The sequence below is a fragment of the Drosophila bipectinata genome, chromosome 3L (genome assembly GCF_030179905.1).
Source record: "Drosophila bipectinata strain 14024-0381.07 chromosome 3L, DbipHiC1v2, whole genome shotgun sequence".
Classification (NCBI taxonomy): domain Eukaryota; kingdom Metazoa; phylum Arthropoda; class Insecta; order Diptera; family Drosophilidae; genus Drosophila; species Drosophila bipectinata.
In genome coordinates this window covers 17921096-17932428 of record NC_091738.1, presented here as the reverse complement: position 1 = coordinate 17932428, position 11333 = coordinate 17921096, and the positions used below count along the sequence as shown (strand labels likewise).

Genomic DNA, 11333 nt, shown 5'->3' with positions numbered 1-11333 from the left:
TAAGTCCGGAAGCGGAAATGGAAATGCAGCCATTGGGTCATTGCGAGGTGACACCAATCAATCGAAGCCAAGCGGAAAATCCCGAACAAGTGCTTACAGCAAAAGCGGATCCGGAACCGGAAGCGACGACAGCGACGATCCTGACGAGGGCCAGCATCTGGAGCCTGGCTGGGCGAAGGACCTCGCCCTCGGTGGTCAATGTTGTGGTCAGCGTCAACGCCGACGTCCACTGCGACGCGTCTACTGCGCTGTGAATCTGTCCATAATGGGCCTCCTGGTGGCCGTGGAGATCTACGCCCAGGTGGCCATATTTTTGTAGATCATAAATCAAAAAGTACTTTATATATAAAACAAATACTATGATTTATTTTTGAGGGTTAAAGTTACCTTATTTTATATTTAATTTATTGATATTTCTGATATTTTTTTCTCTACGAAAATCACTAAATAAAATAAATACTAATGTTTTAGATAGCTTGGTATTTAAAATCTGAAATAAATAGTTTAAAATATGTGTACAAATGATTATAATCAAAAACATAATAATCATATTAGTCATACCATTTTTCAGTCTTGAAGGTTTTTTGAAGAGTCTTTTATTTAAAAACTTTATTTGATGAGTTTATATATTTCTTAGGTTTTTCCATCTACTTGAAAACTATAAATCTTTTTAAAAATTTGTTATAGTTAATCGCAATAAGGATTGCTTTACTTTTTTACAAATAAATCTCTGCAGAAACATATTTTTATGTTTAACATAATAAAACATTTTAGTTTATAGCTAGCTTTAAATAAAAACTTAAGCCCAAAGAAAAAAAAAACAAAAATTTCTTTAATAATTAGAACAATAATAGAAGTAAAACATAACATTTAAAGTAAATGCTTTTCCCAACAGAAGCTCTAAGAGAGAAACCCTCGCAGCCAAAATAAAAATCTGTGCAAAGCTTAAGATACATTCTTTGCAATTCCCAGATAAAAGCTTTAAAGTTACTCAATGGAATCATATGTCTAACCTTAGAAGAATTAAAAACAAGTCCCGGAGAAATGTAACAGCAACAATAAACGCAAAATTCCATTAAAGTTAACCAAAAAACGTTTAAAATGTTTAGAGAGTGCTTAGGAAAATACTTTGTAAATACCTGCAACTATTTCCAATCGATATCGATGACGTGAATATAAAAAGTAAGAAAGAAACAATATAATAATCATATCTATTAATGTTGTACATACAAACCATACCTATAGGAAGTAATCTTAAGTACAGTTGCGCCAAAAACAAAACACAAACTAGACAGCCAGTTCGAAACTAACCAATAAATGTGAGTTGATGTATACCTTAACGTAAACCCAATAATAATAAATAAACAATTGATTTTTGTGAAGAAAAAAATGGTATTTATTATTAAATGATAACCAAACGTGATGGGCACGTGTAAGAGGAAGAAAATCTATCCAGAGTTATTAATTTGGCCGTTTGGCAATCAAACGGGAAACTGTCTAATCACGACGGCCAAAACTAATTAAATGATAATGAAAGTGATGGAAACGGAACAGCCCAATCCGGGGGACACGTGACGCAATCAAAGCATCAACAAGTGGCAATATCTCTGCCCAGAACAAGGTTGCAATCGGTGGAATCTAATCAGCCATCGCCGCTGGGTTTTTGGGTTTAAAAGCACTGCCCCCCGAATGGCGACCAATCAGTTGCGAAACATGAAGGTTCTAGTGTTGATCGCCTTAAGTGGCCTGCTCTTGGCCCCTGGCCAGGCCAGGATCGTGCCTCAGGAGGAGGACAGTCTCTGGGAGGTACCAGAAGTGCCCGTTGAGATTCACGCAATCGAATCCAGAGAAGGTGAGTAATTGGGTAATTAATTAAATACCTAATAAATAAAACTCCTTCGCATATCCAGCTGGATGTTCTATCAAGATCCGCAGTTCGGAGCTGAAAGATCCCCAGCCCCTGCTGATCAAGCCGGGAACCTCGGACTTTGCCGAGTTCTCCGACACTGGTTACGTGGACGTGGCCAAGGACAAGACCATTGAGTTCCATTGCACCAGCAGCCTCGCCTCGCCCCTATCCGGAAAATCCGCCACTGCCAAGTGTGTGGGAGGCACCACCTTCAAGATTGGTGATAAGGAACACGACCTGTCGGCTATCAAGTGCTCATCCTGGCCAGCGTTTGTGGGCAAGAAATCCGGATCCAGTTGCAATGGCGGCACTACCCTCATTCATGTGGGTTTTGAGCTGGATGGCTCCCGATTTGCCAAACAGTACGAAGTTTGCTTCAACGAGGACGAGGAAGTGACCCGGTATGTGCACCACTGGCTGGAGCCAGGAAACAACTACTATGCCACCGGAGTAGATCGCATTACCTTCGGAGCTGGCGGTTACTTTGCCGGCAAGAATGTAGACAAGCTCTACACCCAGGCTGTGCAAAAGGAGACCATCGACAAGGAACTGGACATGGACTCGGCTCGCTACTTTGACTCCGCCAAGAACGTTTTCCTGGCCCGTGGACACATGGGTGCCAAGGCTGATTTCGTATTTGCTCCGGAGCAGAGAGCCACCTTCCTGTTCATCAACGCTGCTCCCCAGTGGCAGACCTTCAACGCCGGAAACTGGGCCCGTGTCGAGGACGGAGTCCGCGCCTGGGTGGCCAAGGAGAAGAAGCATGTCGAGTGCTGGACCGGAGTCTGGGGTGTCACCACCCTGGCTGACAAGAAGGGCGAGCAGAAGCCGCTGTATCTGTCCCATGATCACAATGGAAATGGACTGATTCCGGTGCCGAAACTCTACTTCCGCGTGGTCATCGAACCCTCCACCAAGAAGGGAATCGTCCTGATCGGCGTCAACAACCCACATCTGAGTCTTGATGAGATCAAGCGGGACTACATCCTGTGCACGGATGTCAGCGAAAGGATCAACTGGATCAGCTGGAAGAAGACGGACATCACCGCCGGCTACTCCTATGCCTGCGAGGTTTCCGAGTTCCGCAAGAAGGTGGATCACCTGCCCCAGTTCTCCGTTAGTGGTCTCCTGGTTTAAGTTCCTTCAATACCTGATAAATAAAACGTTTTTGATCAACAAGTACTTACTTAACTGTCATGGATTTGATACATTTTCTAAACTTTGCGCTCCTTTTTGTATTTTTATTGCCAATCTGCCATGGCTCATCCTCGCGGGCACGTCGTCGTAATAAACGACTCTCCCATAGCGTTTTCAACGAGAAATCCCTTTACCTGGCCAGAGTTATGGTTTCCATCAGAACAAGGACTGCCCGGACATACTACGGGGATAACCATTTCTGCGGTGGCGCCATTATAGCCCCAAATTTCGTTCTGACCTCAGCTCACTGTATTGTAACGTGAGATAAGTCCTTTTCACCCTGAACCATTAAAAAAGAATATTTATTAATTCCTTAGGAAACGTCGACTCTTCCTGCCCACTAGAATGCTGCTAGTTGTGGCCGGAACACCGAACAGGCTTAAATATATCGAAAGAAGATCCTTTCATACCCCGGTGGTTCAAATAATAGCGCCAGATAACTTCACAATCTTCAACACCAATGACATTGTATTGCTGCAGACAAAATTGCTGTTTCCCAGAGACAATTTTTATATTGAAATTATTGATTTGCCCTCACAACCTGCTAAAGTAGGATTCTACTACGATCTAGGTGGGTGGGGACGCTTATATCGGGTAAGTTCTACAACATTTTTGTCAATAATTTCTTTTCTTACAACTAATTTTCAGGGCGGCCCCCTTAGCTCAAACATTGGTCACATTAGTGTGCCAGTGATACCCCCTGAACTGTGTCAGGAGTTGCTCCATGTCACCAAAAGGGATATGCTCTGCACCTTTGATCACAAAGCGGACTCCGCCAAGTCGGCCTGCATTGGAGATCTCGGGAATCCGCTGGTGCTGAACCGTACGATATATGGCGTCGTGAGCAGCACTTTGGGATGCAGCAGCCCCCACCTGCCTTCCATTTTCACGGATGTTTATAAGAACGTGGATTGGATCATGCGTAATATGTTACATGGTAGTCGAAACGGGGCGGATACCTATATATCTGAATCTAAAACCCTACTCTTGCTACAAATTTTCACTCATTATTTCTGTAAATTGTATAGTAACTTTCAATAAATAAAATTAGGGAGGATCTGTGTGTCTTGAGACTTAACTGTCAGTAGTTTATAAACATTTTAAATGGCTTTGTTATTAAACAAGTTTTTATTGCATAAATTGTGTAGTTTCCTTTTGTTTTTCTTACTCTTCAAACTGATCTCCACTAAGTCAGTGAAAAGAGTTAAAAGATTGTCTAGTCCTTTTTACGATGAAGAGAAGATCGAAGGACTCTCGAAATATGTTGTTTCCATTCGATCGCGAACTCCCAGTAAGTTTTTCGGGGACAATCACTTCTGTGCCGGGGTCATCATATCAAAGGAGTTCATCTTGACCTCAGCCCACTGCACAATGGAGTAGGTATTGTACCAGAAAAAACCGAATCCTTACATTAAATATAAAACTATTTCTCTGAAACTCAAAAGTAAACGCAAGATAATTTATCGAAGTCGAGTGCTGTCGGTCATAGCTGGAACTGAAAATAGGCTGAAATACCGCCCGAATACCTCTATCAATCTGCCGGTAAAAAGGGTCTTTGTGCCGGAAAATTTCACCCTACAGAATACAAACAATATAGCTCTGATGAAGCTGGGCGAGCCACTGCCGACAGATAATCCATATGTTGGAATCATTAATCTGCCAACCACTGAGCCACAACGGGGTCTTAATTACACGGTTATGGGCTGGGGCCGAATGTATAAGGTATTTATTCATATTCTGTAAGATATAGCATATTCTACATTTTTTATAGGGTGGCCCCATGTCGGCCAAGCTTCTGTACATTGACGTGGAGCTGCTTCCCCGGGAAGAATGCGAAAGGCTGTTAAACGTTTTCAAGGAGGAGATGATGTGTGCCGGAAACCTTCACAACAATCTCGATGAAAATCCCTGTGCTGGTGACACTGGAGGGCCACTAATTTTAAACGAGACTGTATACGGAATAGTGAGCTATCGCATTGGTTGTGGATCCAAGGACCTGCCCTCCGTCTACACAGACGTCCATGCCCATGCAAAATGGATCCAAGACACGATGCTCCAAAATGGATGTAGGAGCTTGAAAAGTTTCCTTTACCTTGTTTTGGCCTCAACATATTGTTCAGTTATGAGAAATAGATCTATGAACAGTTTCGCAGGTTTTTATTTCATTAAAAATTATCTTTTTTAGACCAAGAGGCCACCCTTGGCGGTCAGAGCGGGCAAGTTCTTGACGGTCTTGAGGAAGTCGGACACTTCACAGGCGTAAGAGTAGCCGGTCTTGATGTCCGTCTTCTTCCAGTTGATGTAAGTCACCTGGTCGCTGACATCCGAGCAGATGACGTAGTCCCGCTTGATCTGCTCCTCGGTGAGATGGGGATTGTTGACACCAACGAACACGATGCCCTTGTGGGTTGAGGGCTCGATGACCACGCGGAAGTAGAGCTTGGGCACAGGGATGAGACCGTTGTTGTTGCCATCCTTGGCCAGGTACAAGGGAGTCTCTACGCCCTGCTTGTTGGGCAAAGTGGTCACTCCGTAGACTCCAGTGTAGCAGTTCACGTTCATCTTGTTCTTGGAGACCCAGGCCCTAAGACCATCCTCCACACGAGCCCAGTTTCCGGCGTTAAAGGTTTGCCACTGGGGAGCGGCATTGATGAACAGGAAGGTGGCCCTCTGCTCGGGGGCGTAATCAAAGTCAGCCTTGGCGCCCAGGTGACCTCGGGCCAGGTAGACATTGCTGGCCGAATCGAAGTACTTCTCGGCATCACCGCCCAGATCATTGTTGATGGTCTCCAGTTGGGTGGCCTGAGTGTACAGCTTATCCACGTTCTTGCCATCAAAGTATCCAGCGGTCTGGAAAGTGATCCTGGCCACTCCCGTCTCGTAGTAGTTGCTGCCTGGCACCAACTGGTGGCGCGTATAGCGGGTCACCTCCTCCTCCTCGTTGAAACAGATCTGCATTTGCTCGGCGAATCGCGACGAGGTGATCTCGAAACCAACACGAATCACAACACCACCGTTGCAAGTGGCTCCCGATTTCACAGCCTTGAAACCCGGCCAGGACTTGCAGTAGAGATCCTTGAATTCGTAGTTCGAGCCATCCACCTTGAAGGTGGTGCCGCTCACACAGCTGGCCGTGAGCAGATTCTGGGAATGGGTGTTAAATCCGGAGGGACACCACAACTGGAAAGAGCCACCCGATTCGAATTCCATGACACCCACATCGGAGAAGGGATAGAACTCCTCGGAGTCGGTCTTCAGGTAAACGGGCTGGGGGCTGGGAAGGCCACCGCGAATAGCTACGCTGCAGGCTAAATAAATAAAATAAAAATGTTTTAATGATAATGAAAGTATTGGCTTTTTAAAAACATAGTCCACATTATCTAAGAGTTCAAAGACCTCTTCCCTCAATCAAAATCCAAATCAATTACCTCCAGCACGACCCACCGGATGGGGGGGTCCCGCAATAACCCCGTCAAACACATCGACTACGGGGGGAACTTCCACATCCACATAGGGAGGCACTCGGCCCCAAACAGCCGGAGCTGCCAGGAGTCCAACAAGGAGCAATGAGAACTGGACGCACTTCATTTCACTTTTAACAGCTTCGAGGTGGCGGTGTCATCTTTAAATAGTCCCCCACCATATCTCGGCCAATTAATGAAAAATAGTTAATAAAATCGGAATCTCGCCATTCAGGCCTTTATCTCTGCTGGAACAATAAAATATTGGCAATATCTATTAACGTGAAGTGCTGCCGAAGTGCGCGCATTTCGGTTTCTGTCATACGTAGACTTAATTGCTTGAAAGCACTTTGTTTCGAGATTATTTTCGTGGACAAGTGGCTAGAGGAAATACCCAGGTAGCTCAGATAACTTTGACTAACGAAAATAGAATGTGTTTCCCATAGTTTATCCGATCGTGTATCTTTGGCTCACGTTTCACTGCACTGTATTATCTTACATTTTTGTACAAAAAGATTAATAGAGTTATTTTGGGAGTAATTATTTTTATCATTTTTGTCTTATAAACCGGAAATATTACGTATACGCAATGTGGTTTTTGTGGATGGATCCCATTTTCTTATTTCCAATTAAAACCGAAAAAAACAGCAACCTGCTTCCATATCTTCTATACAAATTAATTAATCTACATTTTATTAACAAGTTCTTTTAAACATCATAGACTTAGGCTATATATAATTAATGTCTACTCCTATTTCGGCAAAACCACTGGCTCAGCACCCCCTTAACACACTAATATTCCTACTAACTGGTAGTGATGGTGAAACTCGAAGACAGCCTCCTGGCCTCTAATTGAGTTATTTAATCAGCAAACAAGTTCCTTCCCCCTTTGAATGCCAATAATTTATAATCAACAAGTAATTAAGGCTTATGGCCGCCGTAGGATTTGATTTTCTGGTGGCAATGCCGTTTCCGGGTCCTGTAATTGGAAAATGTGAGGAGCAACCAGGAGGACGCAGCCAGGAACCATGACACTCGGGCGGAAGAAAGCTACGATGAAAATGTCCATTAATCATTATCTGGCGCCCCTCAGCCAGTTTACTGACTCATTTATCTATATCAAATCAATTAGCGAACACCTTGAAGCCTTCTGGGGTGGAAAATGTTGGCAGCGGGAAAAAAAGGAGGAGAAAACGGCCTGGCAGAAACCTTTTTCCGTTTGTTCGGATTTCCTTTTTGTCCTTGCTACGTGCCAATTTGGCTCGTTTTGTTCGCTCATTCGTAAATCTAAACAAATCATCAATTTTCACAAATTATACGCGATACGGCCGTATCCGTGTTCAGTATCCGGCTGAGGTCCTTGGGCTCCTTGGTGTCCGTATCCGTGTCCTTGGGTCTTAGGGCCTAATTGCCTGACTATCTTTTTCGCTTTTCTCGCCGCGTTTCCCGCCCTTCGCCGCTGTTCATTTTACATTCCATTAATTAATGTCAATGGCCGACGAACTTTGACATATTGAGCTTTATTTTATATCCTTCTCGTTGTCTCGAAATCCAGGCGCCCAGCTACAGGACTGCAATGGCCAATTTTGTGGTTTAGCCTAATGAAGCAAAATACTTCTATAGAAAATCATGGGTAATAGAAGTATATTGTGAAATCCGGGACGGAATTTGGAGGGCCATCTGCAATTGCTTTGGTAATTATGTAGAAGAAAAGGCAATAAAAATTGTCTTAAAAATCATTATTAAGTTGAATAATTTAATTTATTGGTTATCCTATAATCCATTTTAACATCCAACTAAAAAATGATTCCATGATTCCATACCCTTAGTATCCGCCGATTTATATCTTTTTCCGCAGGTCGTAAATTATACCACAAAATTTATGAGTTTCCAATCAATATTAATTGCCTATTAGATACATTTGAGCCCGATTCATTAGCCACCTGACGCCTGAGAGAACATTTAACTTAAATCGCTTTTCTCGCACGACAAACGAGCATAAAAAAACGCGAAAAAAAATAAGAAGGAGGCACACAATTTAATTCGAATTTGACTTGATCAGACACATTGCATTGAAGAGCTTCGAGACTCATTCAAGGAGCCCAAATCCCAGGACAGAGGACCCAGCCTTTGATAAATGGCACCCATATTAATAACATATGTGTGGGCGTGTTTTGTATCGCCGAGGGTGTGCCAGAGTGCCGAGATACCTTTGATTGATAAGGCTTCCTAAGCGTGTTTGTTCAACCCAGCAAGGGGCCGAGGGGAAGGGGATAAATAAGGCGAAAGGGCAGCGGAAGGGGGGCCAAAGGTAAACGAGGACGAGCTAACGAATGAATGAACGATTTTGCACCTTTTCAACAGGTCTCTTTCTCCGCTCGGGATGTTCAGGCAAATTGAAAACGGGGAGTCAATAAAGCCGTAGACAGTCAGACATGGCCAAGGGCTACATCAGGATCAGGGTGGTCCTTTGGCAAAATGGAATCACAAAATAATTAGGTAACATATTCAATTTTTGCATATATTGTATATCTTTCATACATATCGAAGATAGTACCTTTAAAATAAAAACGGACAATTGTTTAAGGTTCTGAAAACTAGAAAGAAGATAATAAATTCGTAATATTTTTAATTCGTAATAATGTAATATTTTCCGTTTTTTTAAATATTTTAAATCATATTTTTTAAATCTCCAAATACCGTATTTTATCAAGTCCACCCCAATGTTTATTCTACAGTTGTATCTGTGCAATGATGGATTAAATGTATCTCAAAGGCGTGAAAGCCAAAAGGTAGCACAAAGTAGCACATTGTGGTTGCATAATAAACATCAAGCACACTTCAATTTAGTTTAGCCGAGGGCCACAAAAAAAAAGGAAAAAATAATATAACACAAACCGCACACAACAAAGGTTACAAAGGTTCCAAAAATACACACTCTGTAATTGCCAAAGGCCTTTGGCCTTTTCAACCTTATGCAAATCGTACACAACCCGTGGCAAATTTTGTCAGTCAAGCGAAAGATCCCCGATAATTGCAATGTCCTACTCGATATCTTCAAAGGATATTTATACCCACATTCGTACCTCGACAATGGGTCCCCAATCCTGTCTACACTTTACAGATTTGAATTAAATAATGCCCAATAAACCGAAACAACTTTAATTTTAAAAGCAATCATAAAAATAAACTTGGAAAAAATATGGAGTCTGTGGCCATATCAAGTAATAAAACATTAACTGACCAAGCTAACGAACAGCGTAAAAATTATAAAGTAGTTGAACATGATAGGCTCACGTCCAAAAACATGAAAAAAATGATTAATGTCCTGGCGGAGAATGAAGAAAAACGGGCATTAATAAAGTTCAAGTAAGGAGCTGCAAGGGTTCTGGACAAATTGAAAAGAATCCGAAAGCAGAGTCTTGAAAGCAAGGTTTTTTTTTTGTTGAAGAGGTTCTTAATCAAAGCTTAGAGTACAACAAAATAATATTAGACAAGGTCTATAACAAACAGATTAAGTTTAAGAAATGTGAAACCTTACTAGCAAACGTTTTGAAATTAAATGATTAAAGTGACTTAGATATAAGATTCCTAGAAACCTACAAAGTTCAGAGAACCCAACAATTTAATAAAAAAATGTCTTATTAAATTAGTTAAATAATTTTTAGTAACCCAATTAGGGAGTCAATTGACGTCCTACGACCCTCGTCTCAGTTTTCCAAATTTCCGCTGAAAACTTTAATTGATTCGGAAACCGTTCACATTGGGAAAAGTCTTGGCCTGCTCGCTTCGCCGGATGACTTATTATCCTGGCCAAATAGGGATATGGTGGGGTAGGTGACTGAATCTTGATTTGTCCTTGGCCCGTCTGGCCACTCACCAAATCTGTGTGATAATCTGGTGTTGCAATCAGCGCTACAGCCTCCCACTAATGGCAGCCACTTTGTACGGCCATTTTGCTAGGGCTTCCCGTTCAGAACTCGGTCTCCTTCCCTTTCCGGTCTTTGGCCATTTGTTTTCCCAGTGTTTTTCTCTCACTGGCTTCCTCTTTTTTTTTGGCTCTCCTTGCCCTCGCAACGCTTCAATAACTTTTATCACTTTTAATTGGATTTTTCTTTATAGTCAACGCATGTCTTAGAAGACTAACACATGTTCAGATTGTAATTGTGTTAATGTCGCCCGTGTATGGGTGCGAGCTTGTGTGGGCGTGTCCTTTGTTTTTGTTATTGTCCTGCGACATGAGACTAATACCAGTTTCCTTCCACCACACACACAAACACACACACATGTTTATCCATATGTATATCCTGCATTTGTTTGGCAAAATTTGTTTATTTCTTTCTGTTTGCCATTTTTCTCTCAATTTTCTTAATTGCTTCTTAATGTCTGTGCCTTCGGGCAGAAACTTGTCTTTATAAAGTTGGTTTTTAAGCTCGAAATGCGATTATTGCAGGCACTATTAAGCTTGAAGAGAAATCTTCAGGAAAGCACCAACTAGAAGCTCTTTATAAAATAATGTAGCACACTTTTATGGGCACTTAAATTTGTTAAAAAGGCATCTGAAGTTGAAAAACTTATTCAAAAGCTGGTTTCTGAGCGTTTAAAAATTCTTTTTTTAAGTAGAAATATTTATTTCTCTACATTTTCTAAAATTACCGGCTTGTCAACACTTTCAGTTTACTTTAGTTAGTTTTACCAAATTGATTGCATGCCGTAACTATACCAGCTCCCTCACGAAAATCGACCAGAAAAGTTTTCAACTTGTG

General features: G+C 42.1%; 4 protein-coding genes across 5 annotated transcripts; 3 read left to right on the top strand and 1 right to left on the bottom strand.

The window, feature by feature from the left end:
• Positions 1-1693: 1693 nt before the first annotated feature.
• On the top strand, positions 1694-3091 carry LOC108132758 (uncharacterized). The gene is made up of 2 exons (XM_017252301.3): positions 1694-1852; positions 1911-3091. The coding sequence occupies exons 1-2, from the start codon at positions 1714-1716 to the stop codon at positions 3044-3046; spliced, it is 1275 nt and encodes a 424-aa protein (XP_017107790.2). The 5' UTR covers positions 1694-1713; the 3' UTR covers positions 3047-3091.
• Positions 3083-4147, top strand: LOC122320935 (chymotrypsin-2-like). Of its 2 annotated transcripts, none has more exons than XM_017252302.3 (3): positions 3083-3365; positions 3424-3700; positions 3755-4147. In XM_017252302.3, exons 1-3 carry the CDS (start codon positions 3106-3108, stop codon positions 4145-4147), a joined length of 930 nt encoding a protein of 309 aa, XP_017107791.3. In that variant the 5' UTR covers positions 3083-3105. The 2 variants fall into 2 exon arrangements, with proteins under 2 accessions (XP_017107791.3, XP_070136154.1); XM_070280053.1 differs by having other exon boundaries at positions 3090-3360.
• A 63-nt stretch (positions 4148-4210) lies between these two features.
• LOC108132759 (trypsin-2) lies at positions 4211-5298 on the top strand. The gene is made up of 3 exons (XM_043213957.2): positions 4211-4482; positions 4552-4828; positions 4878-5298. Exons 1-3 carry the CDS (start codon positions 4211-4213, stop codon positions 5289-5291), a joined length of 963 nt encoding a protein of 320 aa, XP_043069892.2. The 3' UTR covers positions 5292-5298.
• Positions 5243-6694, bottom strand: LOC108132757 (uncharacterized). The gene is made up of 2 exons (XM_017252299.2): positions 6535-6694; positions 5243-6414 (listed from the first exon to the last, which is right to left on the bottom strand). Exons 1-2 carry the CDS (start codon positions 6692-6694, stop codon positions 5288-5290), a joined length of 1287 nt encoding a protein of 428 aa, XP_017107788.2. The 3' UTR covers positions 5243-5287.
• Positions 6695-11333: the final 4639 nt, after the last annotated feature.

Coding starts and splice junctions, on each gene's coding strand:
- LOC108132758 (XM_017252301.3), top strand. CDS start 1,714: ATGAAGGTTCTAGTGTTGATCGCCTTAAGTGGCCTGCTCTTGGCCCCT. Junction 1,853..1,910: donor CGCAATCGAATCCAGAGAAG/GTGAGTAATTGG, acceptor TCGCATATCCAG/CTGGATGTTCTATCAAGATC.
- LOC122320935 (XM_017252302.3), top strand. CDS start 3,106: ATGGATTTGATACATTTTCTAAACTTTGCGCTCCTTTTTGTATTTTTA. Junction 3,366..3,423: donor TCAGCTCACTGTATTGTAAC/GTGAGATAAGTC, acceptor TTAATTCCTTAG/GAAACGTCGACTCTTCCTGC. Junction 3,701..3,754: donor GGTGGGGACGCTTATATCGG/GTAAGTTCTACA, acceptor ACTAATTTTCAG/GGCGGCCCCCTTAGCTCAAA.
- LOC108132759 (XM_043213957.2), top strand. CDS start 4,211: ATGGCTTTGTTATTAAACAAGTTTTTATTGCATAAATTGTGTAGTTTC. Junction 4,483..4,551: donor TCAGCCCACTGCACAATGGA/GTAGGTATTGTA, acceptor GAAACTCAAAAG/TAAACGCAAGATAATTTATC. Junction 4,829..4,877: donor GCTGGGGCCGAATGTATAAG/GTATTTATTCAT, acceptor CATTTTTTATAG/GGTGGCCCCATGTCGGCCAA.
- LOC108132757 (XM_017252299.2), bottom strand. CDS start 6,694: ATGAAGTGCGTCCAGTTCTCATTGCTCCTTGTTGGACTCCTGGCAGCT. Junction 6,415..6,534: donor TCCGGTGGGTCGTGCTGGAG/GTAATTGATTTG, acceptor TTATTTATTTAG/CCTGCAGCGTAGCTATTCGC.